Source organism: Zingiber officinale, chromosome 5B, assembly GCF_018446385.1.
Source record: "Zingiber officinale cultivar Zhangliang chromosome 5B, Zo_v1.1, whole genome shotgun sequence".
Classification (NCBI taxonomy): domain Eukaryota; kingdom Viridiplantae; phylum Streptophyta; class Magnoliopsida; order Zingiberales; family Zingiberaceae; genus Zingiber; species Zingiber officinale.
In genome coordinates, this window is record NC_055995.1 from 98,389,150 (window position 1) to 98,411,237 (window position 22,088).

At 36.7% G+C, this 22,088-nt stretch overlaps 1 protein-coding gene across 2 annotated transcripts in view; it reads right to left on the reverse strand.

Moving 5' to 3' along the window:
- Positions 1-613: 613 nt before the first annotated feature.
- Positions 614-22,088, reverse strand: part of LOC121985145 (xanthine dehydrogenase-like) — a 42,730-nt gene continuing 21,255 nt past the window's right edge. Inside the window, exons 5-15 of one of the 2 annotated variants that reach the window (XR_006113071.1) lie at positions 21,301-21,543; positions 20,681-20,995; positions 19,642-19,881; positions 17,226-17,510; positions 16,908-17,129; positions 6,303-6,464; positions 6,055-6,189; positions 4,720-4,956; positions 2,628-2,801; positions 1,056-1,294; positions 829-970 (exon numbers count right to left, since the gene is read on the reverse strand). Coding sequence is in view for 1 of the 2 variants with exons in the window: in XM_042538435.1 (XP_042394369.1) it covers positions 728-970; positions 2,628-2,801; positions 4,720-4,956; positions 6,055-6,189; positions 6,303-6,464; positions 16,908-17,129; positions 17,226-17,510; positions 19,642-19,881; positions 20,681-20,995; positions 21,301-21,543 (2,256 nt within the window). In the remaining variant the exon portion in view is untranslated. Of the gene's footprint in view, positions 971-1,055; positions 1,295-2,627; positions 2,802-4,719; positions 4,957-6,054; positions 6,190-6,302; positions 6,465-16,907; positions 17,130-17,225; positions 17,511-19,641; positions 19,882-20,680; positions 20,996-21,300; positions 21,544-22,088 lie in introns of both variants that reach the window. The other variant, XM_042538435.1, reaches the window with a different exon arrangement.

A 22,088-nucleotide genomic window follows, 5' to 3' on the forward strand; every position in this document is an offset into this window, starting at 1 on the left:
TATTAATATTAGTAAATTGCTGAACCCGTAATTTAAGTTTTATATTATCTAAATGGCATAGATAGATTTAAAAATATCCACATTATGTAACAAACATTGAAGTATTCATTTTACCCCTCCCTTAGTTCATTTTGCTGCCGAGTTGGATTATTAAATCAATAGATTTGATATGTTTTTATGAAAAAAAATTAATCCATGGACTAAAAACCTTTTAAAATATTTTATGATAAAAAAATTCATCACTCTCAATATGATATGATGTATATTCAGAAAAATTAAACAAACAATCTTATTCCATATCATTTTAAATTCTCTAAATTCATAAATCGATTTTAACCAAATCCGACTAATGAATTAAAAAACTCAAAATGATATGAAATAAGATCCTATATATATTTATCTAAGTTTTTCTGATTATATACCTGCACGTAAATTCAATACACCATATTCAAAGTAATAAATTTTAGATCATAGAACATTTTAAAATCATTTTTAAAGATATTTTAATCATTTAATAATAATAATAATTATTATTATTATTATTATTATTATTATTATTATTAATTACTAGTATAACAATCGATTGGCGAGCGAAACAAATGAGCGGCGAGGAAAAATGAATATAGGTACACAATTTGGGTATTTTCAAAGTATGTTTTAATCTTTAATACTATAATCTGGCAAAGCTTAGGACGAGAATCAACAAGTCAGTAGTACACCAGAAGAATCATATACTAAGCTTAGGATGGAATTCAGGAGTTGTGAATTGCTTAGTGAAGTTATCGATGCAAGCCATTCTGATCCTCTCTGGAGTTGCTGGATTATCGAGTGGAAACCAGTCGTGATAGCCTTCTTCAGCTCGGGCAGCGATGATCGCATCTTTGATAGCAAACAGCACTGCAGAGGCAAGGAAAAATGGTGGCTCCCCAACAGCCTTTGAAGAGTGAATTGCTTTGGTATTCTGAACGCCCTGCAAACAGTACGCACAAAAATGAATCACAGAAAGCCTACATGTGCATACAAGTCTAGATCCATACGGTAATAACAAGCGAAACCATTTTGAAAAGAAATATCGGCACGGCCTTCACAATCGGTTCCCCTTTTGTGTTTCCTGTCGGTACTATGTCATGCTCTTATTCCATTGGTATCCTTCCTTGCACAATGGATGCTTCAACAAAAATGAAAGATAGACAAGGCTCATGATTTCGAGATAACATATATAGGACTCTAAACAGCATCTAAAATCTCAGTTCCGGTGCCATCTTGGCACATTAGAAGATCAGCACAGCATACCCTACGGTAACAGCACAAGATTTAGTCCAGTACGCAAATTGTGCCAACAAATATTTGTTAGTATTTTTTGTTTACTTGCAAATATTGCTTTTGACCATTTCAGTGTTAGGAAGCAATGTTATGATGCTTAAAATCATTTATTTTTCACGTCTTACATAATTGATAATCTGTCGATCATTCAGGGCTTAGATCATTATTAATCTTCAGATTGTCTAGCATCTGGAAATAATCCCAATTCAGGCGAATTTTAAATGATCTACATCTCATAATTATTCAAACATCTTTGATTGCTTCTGCACTAGATGTAATGCCCGATCTACAAAATCTTTAGTCTCTGCCTTATCAATCAACATGCCAATGTGTCTTCCAATCATTATCAGTTCTTATGTTGTATGTGTTAAATTTGAAGAAAGTAAATGTTATATTGCATTCACTATAATGCCTATTCATGAGTATATATACATATATATATATATATATATATATATATATATATATATATATATATATATAGGACATGATGAAATTCTAGAAAAGTACCAATGTAGGATATATGCCTATTTATGTATGTTGGTGATGAATATATAGCGGTTGATTATCACGGGTCTCCCCTCTCTGCAATTCTGTCATTTGTCTTTTCGTATGAGGTATCTACTTTGATTTGGGATGACAATGATGAGGGTATCATGGTGCTCAGGCCTTGTACCATCAAACAATCAAAGGGGAAATGATTAGGGATTACACTACAGTTTTCCTGACAAAGGCAAAGCTCTAAATCCAACAGGGTAACTAAAGCCAAGTAATAGAATCAGATAAAATACAAGTAGAAACTCATTTTAGGTGTTGCTGATTCATGTATTAAAAATGATCTACATTCATCATCATGATGTCAAAATCTAAGACCAGCTGGAAACAACATAGCCAATTCTTCAACCCAACTTAACATGACTCGAATCCAAGTGATGCATTTGGGAATTCGAACTGAGTTCACATAAGAATCTAAATAAGTAAATGCACTTAAATATATTATAAAATAAAGTCAGACATACATAGAATACCAAATTTCTTGTCCTAACTATAGGAACCTGACTGTTCATATGCTTCTGTTCTCCACTCATTTCTGACATGAATAAGTTTTTGTTGTTATCTATAATAATACCATCTAATTGTTTTAGTGTAAGGCACCTGAATAATGAGAAGACCATCTTCACAGGTCAACCCAAATGGTGCACGACAATGCATTCAAAGTACAAACAGCTAAGTGTGTAATACATTAAGGAGCACTGAATTTCAATAAATAATATGATGATAAAACATATAATACTTTTGGGTACCTTCAAAAGTGAAACCTTCAGTTTTAGAGGAATATCATTTGCAGTAGGAATTTTATAAGTTCCAGGCCCAGAAGTGTACAAGTGGCCTGGCCTAATCCACTTGTGATCTGAATCTCCCCATTTTAACTCCTCAAGTGCTATCCAACCCAAACCTTGAACGAAAGCACCCTCAATCTGTACGCCATTGAAGTGGAAGCAAAGAGTTAATATGGTAGAGTAACACTAAAAGTTTGAAGTAAAGAAAACCTGAATTTTATTTAGAAAATCTCTAAAGGTAATATAGAATGTAATCTAGTATAGCAATGCTGTGTTTACAAAGTGGCCTAAAACAGTGAGAAAATAGTTTGTGAAAATTTAAAATTTGGTGAAAAATATCATAACCATATCTACAAGCAAATATCTAAAAAAAAAAAAAAGGACAGCCCGGTGCACAAAGCTCCCGCCATGCGGGGTCCCGGAGAAGGATCCATTGCACGCAGTCTTATCCTACTTTTTACAAGAGACTGTTTCCAGGATTCGAACCCGTGACCTTTTGGTCACATGGCACCAACTTTACCTTGCGCCAAGGCTCCCCTTCATCTACAAGCAAATATCTAAAGAAGAATATTATATTCTAGAGACATTGAAATCAGATAAAAGCAAATTATGTACTACAGAAATGTTTGAGAATATTCGCAAAGTTGGGTTTACAAAATTGCCTAAAACAGTAAGAAAAATTAGTTTGTGAAAATTAAAAATTTGGTGAAAAAATATCATAATCATATTGACAAGCAAATATCTAAAGAAAAATATTATATTCTAGAAACATGGATATCAGATAAAAGCATATTATGTACTACAAAAATGATTGAGATTATTAGTAAATCGATTCGCAATGTAAACAAGACTCCTTAGCATTGTCAATCAAGAAAAATACCCTTTTCATAGATGGGAGAAATTATGGGAGTGGAGTAGCCCAAACCTCCACCAATGAATACCTATTATGGGAGGGTGTTATAATCTAATTATTTCAGTTTTAATTTAGGGCACAATTATATATTTTTTGTCTGAAATTGGTATTTTCAGGTTAAAGCTAAGATCGGGCCATTACTAGGGCCTGAGGTTTTGTTGTTGGCTCAGTTCTACAAACCGGTGAGTTTGAACCAGTTCAGGGAAGGATTGGTTCAGGAGTCAAGTTACAAGAATGAGTAGAATTTCAAGTTGTCACAACTAGTTCTTCTGTCTGTTCAATCACAGACGCTTCCTGTGTTCTTTCCTACTGAGTGATTCAGCATTTTTCCTTTTTCTCTTATTACAATATGTAGGGACCGGACCACCTCTAGTACACGCCATCTATTGTGGGCATTATATAGTACTTAGTGGGATCACTTGGACATTTCTCATTCATCCAAATGTGAATTTTTCTATTAGCTTAAATAGTTCTATCACAACCTTCATTGCACTCTCTATGTCCGCCATCCGTCTCTCTCCAAAGTATTCTTCTCCCCCTCAGTCTTTTATCTCTCCCTCTCATTCCCTCTCTCTTTGCGCTGCATATTGTTGCTCCAATGCCAATATCGTAGACATTGGTCAGCGAATAAAATAACAAATTCTGACAGTGCCAAACAGAATTGGCTTGGTTCCTCAACTCTTGGTCCAAGCAAAAATTCAGCTAGCAGATTACCCACAAAGGTCTATAGATTAAAAATTTTCATGACAGTGTAAACAAGATGGACAGAGAGTTGGTTTACTGAGGAAGGTTTTTGTTATCAGCACCATTTTGGGATATGATTAGGGAGAAACCTAATCATCATATCCTAAATCTTTCCTGACCAATCAACTTCACTGCATTAGATCCAGAAAACATCAAAGTTGTGTACTAATGGTGTAAGCATAAAATCTTCTTATAATTACCTTAAACATGCATAATACTACTGAAGAGACTTAAAATCCATTCAACTTAATAAATATGAAATTGATGGCAATTTGCAGTGAGTATTAAGGATGAATATGAATTTCATTCAAGGGAAATGACGAATTTGATAATAACTACAAAAAAATAATATTTTTAGATGAGAAGAAAAAAACAATTAAAATTGGTTATGATGAGCACCTGTCCAACATCAATTGCTGGATTAAGGGAATGACCAAGGTCCATGATAATGTCAGCTTCCCTTGTGTAAAAATCTCCAGTGAGAGTGTCTATCTCAACTTCTGCAAATGCAGCTCCAAAGGTGAAATAACTGAATGGTGAACCCTTTCCATCTTTCCAGTCAAAACCAATGTCAGGTGTAATGTAAAAGCCATGAGCAGAGAGGTCTATCCTTTCCAAATAGCATGCTTTTGCTAACTGGTAGAAGTCACATAAAAGTTTTCCAAGAATTAACAAGAGAAATAGGGTATTTACTAAAATAGGATACTTCTCAATAATATTGAACTACTACAGTTATGAATGAATGCTCATCAAAATGTCACATTAATATTGATTATCATTTTTATTGCATATACATTTACATGCCTCAGGTTATATATTTCAATAGAGCCCAATTTGGTCCTCAGTAGTAGTATTTCAGAGCGTACTGGAGGGATAAGATCCAACTTTACATTAAATATTGAAATTGATTGATGGAATCAGTTTCTATCTTATGTCATCAAGAATACACTTGTTAATGCTCATGCACATTCATAGTACCATCCTAAAATATCTGTATATTGGCCATACTACAAGGGTCAGAATTGGCATTTAGGATAACTACAACTAACAGGAGATTATTACTTTGGTGGCATATTATGCCCAAGTTAAATCTCGCCTCAAGTGTAAACAAAGTTTGCAGTATACTACACTTATATTCAAGTGACAGAACCACTCTTTATTACCCTCGAGGGCAAAATGGCATTTCAAAGAAAGAAAACCTCCCAAGAGGATTATGTTAAAAAAGGATGCATTTGGGTAAATTTTTAAAAAGTTAGGATTCTCAAGGCTAATTGCCCAAAAGAAGCTTAAGTTATACATTCCAGTCCCTAGCCACCATAAATTAAAGGATATCCATCAAATGTTACTAAGGAAATGAATATATACTTAATTGAAGCAAGAAAAATTAGAATAATGCAAATTACTGCATGAAGTAGAAGTTCCCATTTTATTGGTTTAATTAAGTTTAATATATATAAGCAGGATATTACAAACTAATTTCAAAGACGTTTCGAAAATCTAGCATAAAGGACACTATATAAAGATAAAATAAATTAAAACAACAACGAATCAAATCTCAAAAGAATTTCATAATAAAATATATCCATAAAAACATATTAAGAAACAAACTTACGAGAACATAAAATTTAATTGTACGGCAATAACTTATTAGTTAATAGTTTAAGAAGTTGTAGAGTGAGAATTTTGTCCATCAAATTCAAACTAAATTGCAATTGTTACTCCTCAAAGTATCACCTCAGCAAAAGAAGAATGTGGATTCCTAGCAGCAATATGTTGCATTCGTGACTTTATTTGATCACAAGCGTCAAAAACAGCAGCACCGTACATGTCTGAGCTGGCAGAAGCTGCTGTTGGTGATGCATTAGGAACCTACAAAACTTTCTTTGAGCTAATGAACAGACAAATTAAGATATCTAATATCCAAAGGATGCATGTTTATTGTCACCTTCTAATATCCCATGACAAACTTAAGAAAAATATACCTTATCAGTACTTGTTTCCGATATAAAAACAGAACTAAGAGGAATATTGAAGGATGATGCAGCTATCTGTGCAACTTTTGTATGTAGGCCCTGTCCCATCTCAACACCTCCATGTGTCACAAGAACTGTCCCATCAGTATAGACTTGGACTAGTGCACCAGCCTGTAAAATAAAAGCAAGGATAATGATGTCAGTTATTAGGGTATTTAGGCCTTGTTTGGTTTTACATTTTCACCCAATTTCAACTTTTCATTTTCATAAGAACTGAAATAAATTAAAAAAGTGTTTGGGAAGTTGATTTCTTTGGATGAGATCTTAAAATATATATAAAAAGAAATTGAAATATGGAAAGAAAAAAAATTGCATAGAAGTAGTTTTCTAAAAAAAAACTAATTAAAGAAAAATACAAAAAGTGTGGAAAAATTAAATATACATCCAACGATAAAATAATTCAATAATAACTGACTTAATATTATTTTATCAAAAAAATATTCAAATATATAACATAATGTAATAAAATAATACTTTTAGCAATATGCAGTAGTTAAACTTCATGATTGTGTCAAGGAAGCTCGCAGCATCATTAAGCACTCATTTCATATATTAGGAATTAGCTAGCGAGCTCCATATTAGTGATATGCATGATTCCTTTGTACTCTCTAGTTTGATCATGGAAATCACCAAAATTAAATTTGCTAATGAAGGCTACAGATTTGGTTAAGAGGAAGACACTTATAACTTCATAGCTACTCATGGTTCTTTTAGGTTATTGATCTTCCAATATGCTAATGTAACAACTCTCGTTATTTACATTCCTTCATGGTTAATTGACTTATAATCATGGTTTAAAGTGTTGTGCCGAGATGGTCGAAACGGGCAAAACATCTCGTTCCGCCCTACGACCGGCACCGGCACTGGCACGACCCCGGGACCAGCACGACCCCAGCATCAGACCCACGACAGCTACGACGTGTTGCGTGAAGTCGTGGTGGCAGCGGAGGGGTCGCTCAACCCCACAACATCAACGGAGGGGTCGCATAACCCTTCCGCTCCCGCCACGAAGACGTCACGTGGCTTTGCGGCCGCTGCAAAGGGGTCACATGACCACCGTGGTCATACCGGAGGAGTCACGCAATCCCTGCGGCCATGGCTGAGGGATCACGCAACCCCGCGGCAGCGCAAAAGTTGCGTGATCTTGCGAATGGTGTCAAATTTTGGATTTTTTTTTAATTAAACTTAGGTTAATTATTTTAATCAACTCCTAGCTATGATGGAGATAATCTAAAGAGATTTTATTAAACCCTAATAAAATTATCTAATTAATTTTATATTTTATTTATTTAATTTAAAAATTATAATAAAATTTTTATTTATTTATTTATCTATTTTCATACCCTTTCCCTTTTTTTAAAGATTATTTGTTATATTGTTTATTTTGTTTATTTTTAAAATATTTATGTTAAATATTTTATTTTTTAATTAATATATTTTATATTTAAAAAATACTAAAACTATATCGGCACGGCACGATACGGTACCGAAACCGTATCGTTCCAGTCCAAGACCGAAACCTTGCCCTCGGCATGGATTGAAATTTTAAACCTTGCTTATAATTGGTATTTGGTTCATTGTTTTAGGTATTAGCACTATCACTCTCAATCTAAATGCTTTCAAGTGCATCCAACTTTGTTGTGATAGTCAAAGGTGATGTTTTTTTTCCCTCCTAGCAGTCTGATATGGGTATTGTTAGATCATTGTGGTACAACTAAAAGGGGTGACTAGAAAACGTGCCAATTTCTTTCAATTTCAGATAAATATGAAATAATCGCAACATTAACAACGTCAAATAGTGTGGTTCAAAAAGACTACTCTTACATCCACAGTCTACAATATTAGAGTGTCTCACCTGCACATCTACTAAGTCTCTCCTTTAAATAAGGCAATGGAGTAAACATCTAGAATAAGCATAATATAGCACTAGACTGCTTCACAATGAGAAGCTAAAGAGCAGTTGCACTTGATATAGAGCCTGTCCTATTCAAGCAAATTCTTGGGCTAGATAATCTCCACCCGAGCAAACCACCGAAATCTTAAACAATTATTTTAAGATCGCCAGTAAATTTGGTAATTATAATAAATTGAAAAAAAAATCATTAAGTATTAATTGATATTGAGTATTAACTGAACATATATCACTAAATTTTGAAAAATCCAATTTTCTTTCATGTGGTATTATACACTATGTTCACTATCATATTATTACTTATTACAATCATATACTATTAGATATTAATATTAAGTTAGTAATAATGATTTTAAATAGTCAACGAATATTAAATGAACAATATCATATACTACAACTAAAAATGGTATTGTTTTGGAACAAATGTATATATATATTTTTATTGCATTTATATATTTATAGTTTTATTGCAATATAGAGTAAGACTACATACAATAGACTCTCCCCGGAACTCTGTATTGGCATAAGCTTTGTGCAATGTGCTGCCATTTTTTATATATTAGATACTTTAACAATTTATACTTGTTAGATACTTCACAAACTCATTGGGGCTACGTGCATGCATATAAGTTCTTTATAGTATTATGATATATCTTGCATGTACATTGACATTAATTTGTAAATAATATTAAGAATAAGGGAAAGGAATATTTTCATTTGCCCCCTCCCCCAAAGTTTACTCCTTAGCCCTTTCTCAAAATAACCCTCCAAAATTTTCAAATTCTAGTCATTTCAACCCCTTAATTAATTAACATAATAACCATGTGATGAGTATGTCATATGTGCCACATTACTTTTTTGTAAAGTGAAGGTGACAATGTTTAGAGGTTAAAATGATAAAATTTCAAAACTACATTGTTTTGATGATTTTGAACCTCTAGAGTTATTTTGAAAAGGAGTAAACTCTAAGAGGTGAAATAAAAAAATTTCCACAAATTAAGGTTAAATGAGAGCTACTTGTTTCCCATCAAATTCAAATTCTCTTATCTCTAACTTGTCACACTTCTCTCATTCTCTATGTATACTAAAGCCAATTTACCGTGTGTTGCCATGGTGCTTCTTGGTAGAGAGGTGGCAAATGCTGACAAACTAGATTCTTCCTAAAGCAAGCTTGAGTTTGTTCAACATCTTAGCATGATCAATTTTGACTAAATTTGGTGGATTTTGTGCCAATCAAAGTTGCATCTGATTTCTCATACAAAATCATGTCGCCCTAGGCCAATCAAAACCGATTGATCCAAATTAGACTTAATTAGTTTTGAAATCTAAGCATGCATGAGTAGGCATGCACAAATTATTCTTGGCAATGCACTAAACTTGGTGCACTCTCTTCCATGCATTCTCCCTGCTTGGATTTAGATGAAACAGTTAGTTGAACCTATTGGTCGTCTTTGGTAAGTGTTATTAAAATTCTAATCCGCATAATTTATTTTATCAGAATATAATATTCAATATATAATATGTTAAAAATTTGTGCCGAGCGGCATGTGTAAAATACCGAAAATAGGCGAATATTAATAAGGGAATTTCCCGGAATTTTTGAAAAAATTTCGGAAATTTTTTTGGAGCTCGTATGGACGAGTTAACAGAACAAGAACGGGGGCCGGAAAAGCCTGTTTAGGCTACCCGATTTAAGCGAGGAAAAGATTATATTTATATATATCCTTTTCCTTTTTATTTTTTTATTTCTTTTCCTCTGCTTTTGTCGCCGAACCCGAGCCGTCCCGCACCCCTTTCCTTCTTCTCCCCGACACCGCCGTGCGCCTTCTCCTTCGGTGCCCTAACCGCCGGCCACGGCGGTTCCTCCCTTTATCTTCTCCTATTCTCGGTGAAGCCGAGCTATTCTCCTCGGTCCTAGTTCTCCGACCGATTTCTCCTCTCGGGCTTGCGACCCCCTCGTTTCTCTCCTTCCCGGTGCACAACTTCAACCAAGGACAGAGCCGAGCCCTAGTTCCCCGATCGCCAGCCACTCTCCTCGGCCGATCCTCTGTGCCGGCAACCGAGCCTTAGCGCCGACTTCTTCCCGACGCCTTCTCTGCCCGAAGCCGATCACCTTTTCCTCGCTTGCCCTAGCGAGCCCTCCTCCGCCGACTTCTTCCACTGTGCCGAGCCCTAGCATTGGCCTCCTCCACTGAGCCATGCCCTAGATTCACCGTCGACACGTGGATTGGCCGGATGTTACCGACGTTTTGTCGAGGGTTTCTCGCGTATTGCTATGCCACTGACACGTCTTACCCGGAAAGGCGTGAAGTTCATATGAACAGAGGATTGCGAGACCAGCTTTCAGGAGCTGAAGCGGAGATTAGTGTCGGCTCCAGTTTTGGTTTTACCTTCTGGAGAGGATGGATTTGTACTTTACACCGACGCATCTCTTCAGGGTTTGGGCTGCAGCACGGCGGAGTAGTCTCTTATGCTTCTCGTCGGCTAAAGGAGCGTGAGAAGAACTACCCATTGACATCTGGAGTTAGCCGCCATCATCTTTGCTCAAGCTATGGCGACATCATTTATATGGTATCACATTTGAGATTCTCGATCATAAGAGTCTCAAATATATTTTCACTCGAAAGGAGCTTAATCTTGACGGAGGAGATGGATGGAGTTCTGAAGGACTATGATTGTACCATTAGCTACCACGGAAAGCTAATGTGGTTGCGAATACTCTCGAAGTCCAGAGGGACTTTGGGACTTGATCACGGACTTGATTCGAGTTTCTGAGTTAGATCTTGAGGAGCAGGGGACAGAGGAGGGTATTCTTGTTACCATGGTTGCTCGATCGTCGATCGGACGAGGATCCAGAGGCACGAGCCGATGATCGGCATTTGCGGTTTATTAGCGATCGAGATAGCTTCCAGGCGTGACCAGTTTACGAGACGAGGAGGGTATCGTATACTTCCGAGGCGGATTATGTACCTCGGTCTCATCCGGTCTTACAGAGCTACTTGAGGCACACATTCTCGATTCGATCCATCGGGGGACCCGTATGTATCGAGACTTGAGGCGTTCCTATTGGTGGAGCAGCATGAAGAAAGACATCGCGGATTTCGTAGCTAGGTGTCTTGTTTGTTAGCGGTGAATGAGCACCAGAGACCTACAGGGTTACTTCATGGATTCCTATTCACGAGTGGAAGTGGGATCACATTACCATGGACTTTGTGGTAGGGTTGCCGAGGACACGACGAGGTCATGATGCGATTTGGGTAATCGTTGATCGATTAACCAAATCCGCGCACTTTTTAGCGATTCGGAGGACTGATCCCCTGGATCGATTGCCAGATATGTATTGTCGGAACATCATCAGATTACATGGTGTTCCGTTGAGTATCATCTCGGATAGAGATCCACGGTTCACGTCTCGTTTCTGGCAGAGTCTGCAGCAGGCCTTGGGCACACAGCTTCGTTTCAGTACATCTTTCCATCCACAGACAGATGGACAGTCAGAACGGACCATTCAGATTTTAGAGGACCTGCTGAGGTCATGTGTTATGGATTTCGGAGGCAGTTGAGAGGACCATCTGCCGTTAGTAGAGTTTGCCTACAACAACAGCTTCCATTCGGCTATCCAGATGGCACCGTTTGAGGCGTTGTATGGTAGACCTTGTCGGACACCCGTCCTTTGGGATGAGGTTGGAGAGGCCCAGTTGTTGGGACCTCATAGAGTTCAGCAGGATGCAGAGTTGGTCCGTACTATCAGACGGAGGATGTCAGAGGCGCAGGATCATCAGAAGAGTTATGCTGATCGGAGACGCAGACCACTAGAATTCTCTGTTGGTGACAGTATTTCTGCGAGTTTCACCCACGAAAGGGTGAAGAGGTTTAGCCTTCGGGGTAAGCTAGCTCCATGGTATATTGGTCCTTTCGAGATATTTGAGAGGATCGGAGCAGTAGCTTCTGGCACTACCACCGTCCCCGTGCACGATGTATTTCATGTATCCATGCTGAGGAGATATGTACCTGATCCGACACATGTGCTGACAGATATTCCAATTCCTGTCCAGCCTGACATTACATATGAGGAGGTTCCGGTACGGATTCTCGACCGGGAAGAGCGTCAGTTGCGGAACAAGACTATCCGGCTGATTAAAGTCGGATGGCAGCATCACTCGGACGAGGAGGCTACTTGGGAGCTCGAGGACACTATCCGAGCTCGATATCCCCATCTTTTTACTTGAGGTATGTGATTTATTTACCGTTCAGCATTTATACTCTATATCTGTTGTTAGTAATTGCTGATGGTAGATAACGAAATTTGGGGACCAAATTTTTATAAGTGGGGGAGAATGTAAAATACCGAAAATAGGCGAATATTAATAAGGGAATTTTCCGGAATTTTTGGAAATTTTTCGGGAATTTTTTTGGAGCTCGTATGGACGAGTTAACGGGAACAAGAACGGGGTCCGGAAAAGCCTGTTTAGGCTACCCGATTTAAGCGAGGAAAAGATTATATTTATATATATCCTTTTCCTTTTTATTTTTTTATTTCTTTTCCTCTGCTTTTGTCGCCGAACCCGAGCCGCCGCCGCGCGCCTTCTCCTTCGGTGCCCTAACCGCCGGCCACGGCGGTTCCTCCCTTTATCTTCTCCTATTCTCGGTGAAGCCGAGCTATTCTCCTCGGTCCTAGTTCTCCGACAGATTTCTCCTCTCGGGCTTGTGACCCCCTCGTTTCTCTCCTTCCCGGTGCACAACTTCAACCAAGGGCAGAGCCGAGCCCTAGTTCCCCGATCACCAGCCACTCTCCTCGGCCGATCCTCTGTGCCGAAGCCGATCACCTTTTCCTCGCTTGCCCTAGCGAGCCCTCCTCCGCCGACTTCTTCCACTGTGCCGAGCCCTAGCATTGGCCTCCTCCACTGAGCCATGCCCTAGATTCACCGCCGCCCACCTCTGCCCTAGCCTCTTCACCGCTGCACACTGCCGCCCCAGTTGCTGATGCCCTCACTGATCTCTCTGTCAGTTTGATCGAGCCGACACCGTGGTTCCATTTTTCTGTGTCGTGTCTTAGCAGTGATTGAAGGTGAGGGTTTAGAGTTGGTTTTTCCTTTTTGTGCTTTGTTTTGTGTTTTACCGTGAGCAGTACTATGTTGGGTGGTCTCTGATTGTAGGGTCCTGGTCTCCAACAGCGGCTACTCCTTTTTGGCGGCACTATCCCTAATTGTGGATTAATAACAGTGGCTGTGAGAGTAGGTAAGGTTTATTGGGTATCTGGATTAAGCATTTGCTTAGTTGTAGATCGTAGTGTACTTGATTTTTGTTAGATGATTATTCATGTGTCGGTTGATTAGGTTTATGTGTTTTTGGAATTAGGGTTTTTGCCCTAATTTAGGGTTAAAGAATTTATTTAGCTATTTATAGGAATTTAGCTAAATAATCGTATATGTTTGGTATTACAGGACTTTGACGCGAGACGAGTATCTCGGAGTCAGATTTGGACCATTTTATCGGAGGCGGGTACTTTTGAGTTTTTGTCTTTGATATGCTTAGTAATGGAATTAACATGTTGCATTAATTGTGTTTCTTATCTGTTTCGGTTAATCACTACCCAAATCTTAGTACGTGCTTGATTGATTGATTGATTTGCATCTCATGTATATTTTACCTGTTTATACATGCTTATAGGGGGTAGTGATATATCATGCTTCACCATGTTCAGGACCTAGGTTTTTATACCTTCTGTGTACCTTTGATTCGATATGATTCGTTGACCTAGGGTGCACTTTTCTATATATATGGATTAGGTCAGGATGTTTATATGGTTATTGCCATGCATCATTTGCATGATTGCATGCTGTGCGATAGTCTGCTCCATTATTGTTGAGCACATCGCCAGTTACATGGATCTGCACACACCACCACTCATGGGTTAGTGGTCGATTCAGGCAGAGTGTGTTGCAGCAGGGACTCTGTTAGGCACCGTTGGTCCGCTCATGGGTAGTGTGACACAACGTGTTATCCGGCAGGAATTCCTCGTGTACCGGGAGTTGAGGCATTGCGCTCTCCATCTATGATTTAGGGTAGGAGGATAGGTGTACTCGGACGTCCGTCCACTCGGTCACTCATCGGGAGTAGTGACGACAGAGTGCATTGTCAGCCCTACCCACTCGGCCTCACTTTTGTATGAGATGATCGTGGCGTCGGGGTGACCAGGGGCCGTCATCGTTGGCATCATACGTGATCGTTTATTGCTTGTTTGTGCTTCTGCGTTTATATCTGCGTATTGTTTGATACCTATGTTTGGCATGCACACAGGATTCCTATACCACTCGGATTGTTTGTCCTTATACTCGAGTCTGGTTAGTCAGTTTCTCTCTGTTTACTTGGATCATATTTTATCTTTCTTTTATCGAGATCTGCGTGATTAGTCTTAGGTGTTATTTCTTTACTTTGCATATCAATTGTACCTGCTGAGTGTTGGACTCACCCCGTCTCCATTGTTGATATTTTCAGGTTGATGCTGTCAGGAGAGAGTTCCCGTTGCTGGTCCCTGCAGACCTCGAGGATGTGATTGGTTTTTCGTTTGGTTCCTTTTTTTTTGTTCTAGACTGTTTGAACTTGTTATGTTCTGGATTTATTTACTTATGGACATGGTATAGATTTTATTATATCGATGGATTTGGATTTGGTTTTTATTCTACTACATGCCTGCCTGGTTGGCGGTTTGAGCTTTACGAGTGTAGTTCAGTAGGGTGGTTTTTGAGTCAGAGTATTACTACTTTGTTTGATTATATATAACTGCGTGATGATGTTTTATTTTGTTGTTATTATTCCAGCCGCCTGTGGCTGAGGTATTTGTGAGATGTAGAAAAGTTTCAGATTGTCCACCGTACAGGGGAGATGCTGCCGAAATTTTCTCGGACAAGGACTCCTCTGGGGCGTGACAGCATGAATGGTTTTCACGATTCTGAGGAGCAAAACCAGCCCAGTAGGTGTGACAATTTCACATGCGTCATCACGTGCGTCACGCGACAGAAGGTGGATCGGAGGCGTCTCGGAGGACACCGCACCACCGGAAGCGTCTCGCGACGCGCGCAATGCTCCTGTTTCAAGAAAATTAAAACCGCGATTTAATTAATTCAAACAATTTCCAACTTAAATGTGATATTTCGAAAAGGCTTCATAAACTCTAATTAAATCATCCCAATAAAATATATAAAAAAATATATTTAAAACTTTAAAAAATAATAATAAATTTTATTAATTGATATTCCAAAATATTTTTTATAGTTTTAAATTTTATTTAAAAATTCTAAAATAAATCTAATAAATCATATTTATATTTTGATAATTTTTTTATTATTTTGTATTTTTTTTTACCATTTTAATGTTTAATTGATATTATGATAATTGTTTTACTAATTTAAATATATATTATTTAAATTAATAATTAATTAAATGAATAAATGGTTAATTATATATAAAATAGCATCTTTGTATTAATTTATATAGTTATGTTTATTTAATCTGAGCATTGAAAACTATAGAGTTAACGGTAGCAGAATGTTACAAGAATATTCATCTAATTTACGTCACTCCTTTGGTATTAGTAAGGTAACATATTATGATGTATCAATTTTAATTTGAATTATTGATAGATCAATTTTCTTTAAAGAAAACTATATTTAATTATTTTTTCTAACAATATTAAGTTGTTCAATAATGGATAACTTATATAAAATCAATTTACAACTTATTTTTTAATTATACACCATCAACATATTTATTTAATAATTACTATATATAAATAATAGTATATATAAATAAAAAAAATACCAAAACTGTACTAGTTTGAGATTGAAACCTCGGCACAAGTCGAGATTCTAAATCTTGAATATAATATCATTATCTTATAATATCATAACATTCTTATTATTTTTTAAAGATCATATTCTATTAAGAGAATTTGAAGGGGAGCCTTGGAGCAATGGTAAAGTTGTTGCTTTGTGACCAAAAGATCACGAGTTCGAATCCTAAAGACAGCCTCTTGCAAAAAGCAGGGTAAGGCTGCGTACAATGGATCTTTCCCCGGGACCCCGCATAGCGGGAGCTTTGTGCACCGGGTTGCCTTTTTTTATATTCTATTAAGAGAATATTAAATAATATACTAGAATTTTTGTATAATAAATAGAAAAAAACCATTATGACTTAACATTTATTAATCTACTTGAATATATTTATTAATCTACTATTTAAATGCTAATTGGCTATCATAATTAGTCATATTTCTATCAACCAAAATGTTTCCACAGTTATATCTCCATGAACACTAGTTTTATTTTTGTATACCAAACCAATTTTTGAATGTTACAAGTTTTCAAAGGAGAATTATATTTATTTTTCATTCTCCATTTCGCAGAAAGGGAAATTGAAAAAATATATATCGTGAATGAAACATAAATTTAGTATCCTCCTACTGTGCAACATCAATGTTTCTATAAGTTGAGCTATAGTCTATAGAGTCATAGAGAAGTCATGACTCACCCTAGTTCAAGTACGAAAAAAATAAAAATAAAGTACATTTATTTTATGCATAGATTAGATTCACATGGAAAGGAGCAAATGATAATTTGGAAACTAAACAAGAAATCCATTACCTGGTTCATGAATTTGGTAGTGAATGATATACCAAACTTCGTAGGAACCATCGCAACTCCACGCTTACGCCACCGGTTGTGGAGATTAAACATATTGACATTTTCCCGAGTCCTTACAAAAGAGCATGATTGCTTTAATTGATCCCACAGCTGGCTCACAGTAGATGATTGAAGAACTTGACCATAATGCAGCATACAGCCATCATTTTGAAAATTAAGCTCCTGATGCAACACCAATGAATTTTTGAGAGATAATGAAAAATCACCATGAGATAGAACTATTTCAAGAGATAATCATGTTAACCAAAAAAACCCTACCCTTATCTCTTCAGGACTTTTTTGAAGCTCCATAGCAATCCGTTGAATCCAGTTTTCTGCAATAAGCATTCCCTGAGGACCTCCAAATCCCCTGAAGGCTGTATTACTTGGAAAATTGGTATAACAAACATCCCCTGTAATTCTCATATTTGGAATATTGTAAACATTGTCAGAATGAAACATAGCACGCTCAAGGACTGCAGCAGACAAGTCTAATGAGTTCCCAGCATTGTTGTAAAGTTGGAGATCTATTGCCAAAACCTCCCCAGCATTTGTAAACCCAACCTAGGATTGTCATAGTTAACATCTTATTATAGCACTGAGTAGAAGATAATAATTTAGCGACAAAGTTTTAACCATAAAGTTGGTCCATCAATTTTTAAAATTTTTGCACCAATCTGAGGAAATAATACAATTCATTAACTCTGATGCACGAAGTTGCAAAATAAAAGAAACTATACAAAGAAAATGGAGATGTAGAGGCAAAGGAAAGAATTTGCATCTCCACTTTTGAAATCCAAACAAATTTGACAATGCTCATTGTATAAGTAGTGTTAAAGGACTTCTTATTCTATTTAACAAAGAAATTACATGTTACAAGATTTAAAATTATCTAGAATGTCTCGAGCACATAGAATTGACAATTGAAATTTCATGCTGCAACCAAAAGATGATACACTTACCAAACTGGGCATCATAGTCACAGTTAAATGAAAAAGGCAAAGACAAAGCTACCAAAATAAATTTGATCTGCTGGAGTTCAAATTTGATAACAAAGTGTGAACAAAACACGGTTGATTACTTATCCCCTAAATGCAACCAATGAGGAAATAGCAGAAGGCTGGTCAGCGCTAGCTCAGCATTATTAGGATAAACAGAAAGTGATGGAATTGGACTCCCAACCCTTGGTAAACAAAAATCTAATCTATTGGTTAGCTCATAGTCTCTTCCTCTATAATATTGAAGAGTTAACCATAATCTCTTAACTGGGCCATCATATAAGTAGAAGATTCATTAAATTTTTGCTGATGTGGAGGTATGTGAACTCAGATTTTGGTTAGCCACATCAGCAAAGAGAAAAGAATTTGGATCATACTACCCCGTTGGGTAGAAGTTTACCAGTCCAAGCATGGACCAATAGAAAGACTACCAAATTTCTGGCAGTCCATAGACAGACTGCCACATTTCTGGCAGTCCATAGTTTACAGCAGAAGAATCGTATCTAAAACTGGTTGTTCATTCATTTTAACCCTTTATGTCAAGTATATGTAACTAATATGGGAAGTATGGTATGGAAGTGGCATCATGCTAGTCTGATGGATTCCTGATGTCAGAATTGGACAGAAATTTTAAATGTTAATCTAAAGTGATAACTTGAAAAGGACCGAATCTTGAGATGGCCTGACATGGTTTGACTCAAAATGACTTTACTCGTATTAATATTTGATACCAGCATAAGCACAACAATAAGGATGGTGGTGCAGATGCACTGGGTATAAATCAAAGTATGTTTCTACAACCCTAGCATACTGTAGGCAGCCATAAAGAAAGAACAACAATTCAGCCATGCCACTCAGAACTTAGATTGTCACTCTAGACCTATTTGAAGTTCGTACATTGGCAAATTGAATTTAGCTCATGAATCATGATATGTGAGATTAATCTAGATCGAGTCAATAGAAGCTTGGTCCATTCGCAGCTTGAACATAACTAGGCCTCTAAAGAATCATCAGGTGATCACTCAAAAGAGCTCCAGTTCCTTTGAATTCCATATCTAGTGTCCATGGCGTTGATAATTGTCATGCAGATACCAATTTCCATGGTGCTAGTGTAAATTGTATGGGTCAATTGTGATTCATTGTTGCACATGCACCACACAACTAACCAAAAATAGTCTTGGGAGCATTTTGAGATGAGTACCAAAAGTTTGGGATCAATCTTTAGCCGTTTATAATGAGAAAATTCAGTTCACAACCATAACCATCACTTGGATATTAGTCCAGAGTTCAAACTAGGATTATAGTCATGTTTCAGGACAGGAATCCAAATGTTTAACATTTAAAGCAAGGTCACTCAGTGGATTAGATTTTCTAGTCCATCCTTATCTATGATACATAGCATTGATGGGACTGAAACAACTAAAAGTAAAAGTATAACTCAGAGAAAAGGGAATGATGTGAAGAATCAGAGAGCCTGCAGCTTTTGCAGTTGTCATATACGTGTTGCATTTGTCTTACATGAGTTGGCTGGACTCAATTTAGCAGCAATAAGATTTTCACTTGGTTTCTTCTCCAAGAAGGTTATCAAGAAAGACATATCAACATACTATTGGCATTTTTCTAGAATTAGTTTATTAACTTACATATAAATCTACAGAATCTGGGTAAAAGAGTACCATTCCATTCATATTTTATACCTTGTATTTTCCAAGGAAACTATGGCGCTGTCCAGTTATCATCATGTCCACATCCCTGTCTAATGTAATTTTTATAGGTCTCCTCAAGACATAAGATGGCACAGAAGCTGCAGCTGTAATGAAAGCAGATCTTGTTTCTTTTCCTCCAAAGCCACCACCAATGCGCTTTGTCTTGCAAACTACTTTTGCAAGTGGAAGACCAAGTACACGAGCAACATAGTCTTGGGTCTTTTGAGGGGCCTACAAAATCATGAACTATTATAGATGCGTCATAACAAATTAAAACTTGAAAATGTGCAAAGATCAAAATGTCCATATAGAATAATCACATTAACCCGAAAGGGATGCATGCATCTCGATAGCACCAACAAAGATCATGACAAAACTGAGATCTATAAATGGCATACCAACAAGGAACCATAAATCACTCATCCATCAGTAAACTTTTCCATGCCATTGATTTTCTTGCCATGAGTTTGTATATTTGTGCCTTTCCATGAATTACTAGAATATAAAACACTGTCAATCACTAAGTTTACTGTGTTAGTTCGAGTATTGTATGATTTGTTTCATTTTAACATCAAATTACTATTTTCTTAAGATTTGTTTATTTATTTATTTTTTTAGAGGCTTTAAGTCTCACAATACATTTTATGAGAGCTTCAGCATCCAATTGCCAGCTATCATGTCAGCCCAAAAAATGCATAATTAAGTTAGAGGTGACTCCTCAACTAACAATCAACATCTTGATGCATGTTATTGAATATACCTGAACATAAAAAAAATGACGTTGATAAAGCAAGCATTAGCAATGGTTCATAAGGATTAAGCCCTTCATTTTTTATTAATTTGATTGTTTGTCAGGCTACTTTCACTTACTATCATAGCTACACAAGTTGAGAATGTATCATATAACCGACTATAAAATATAGTAACTTGCAATGGCCACTTTTTCTCAACAGCTGCTACCAATTTAAAAAAGAAATAGAAGTGTAGTATGAGCACAAAAGTCTCAAAAGTCCAAAGGACATCAACTTACTTGTGTAGAGGAAACCATATGTATTTCATTTCCACCATCAACTGTCCAAACCAAACTGCTATTTGGTTCCAAGTAAAAGTGTTCTTGGCCTCCAACCTGAACCTCCCCATCTATGACTTTGTCACATGCACCTGATTTGAAACACAATTCTACATCCCCTTTTGTCAGACATCTTCCAGTATTTGGAAAGAAATTGCAAGATTTCACAGCTTCTCTTATGGATAAGATTGCAGGCAACTCTTCATATTCAACAACAATTTTGTTTGATGCAATCTTTGCATTATCATGTGTATCAGCCACAACAATACCAATAACCTACACAAAATATGTGGACATAATTTCAAATTGAAAATGTTCTCTACTCATCAAAAAAAAAAAAAAATAGCAGCCCGGTGCACGAAGCTCCTGTCATGCAGGTCCAGGGAAGGATCCATTGTATGTAGCCTTACCCTATTTTTTGCAAGAGACTATTTTTAGGATTCGAACCCATGACCTTTAGGTCACAAAGCAACAACTTTACCGTTACGCCAAGGCTCCCTTCGTATTCTCTACTTACCATAAAGTAGTAATTCAATAGTTAAAAATATGTTTGATCTTTGCCTTTCTAGGAAGATTTTAACCTGCCCAACACAAGTAACAATTTCTGATGCGAAAAGTTCCTCATCATGAATAATAGGGCCAATTTTATTGCTCCCAGGGACATCTCTATGCCCAAAAAGACCAATAAATCCAGGTGAAGACTTGGCTAAAGAATCATCAATAGATAATATCCGTGCATGAGGCTTTCTACTCAAAATTAAAGCTGCATGCAAAGTATTTGGAGGAGTTGGCACGTCATCAGCATATTCTGCCTCGCCCGTTACCTGGGTAAAGTTTGTAATTAGAAAACAAATAGAAAATATAGAATATGGTATAACTTATATTAGCTGGGTGGACACATCATCAATATATTCTGCCTCGCCTATCACATGGGAGAACTTTGTAACTAGAAAAACAATATTAGCTGTTCACTCTTAATCAAAGAGTCCAAACTCATGCTAGATTGGTATATAGAAAGCCCACAAAAAGGAGTACATCATTTGTCAAATTTTATTAAGGGAAATTTGCTGCTCATTAGTATTGATAGAATTGCAGCAGTGATCTTAATTTTTTTGCTTATATATATCTCTTAATTGCAGCTGTATGGTATTGTGTATTAGTGTGACTGTTCTAATATTCTAAATATCAAATCTTATCTATAAGTAGTGAGGTTGACAATTTCCTTAGAAAACTAGTTAGTTGCCCATCAAACTTGAATCAGTCATACAGCTTAGTACTGGCCTAATAATTTAGCAGACACTCACACTGATAACAACAGGAAAAAAAAACGTTCCTAGTTGCTATTTGCTCATGTTATTTGTGTTACAAT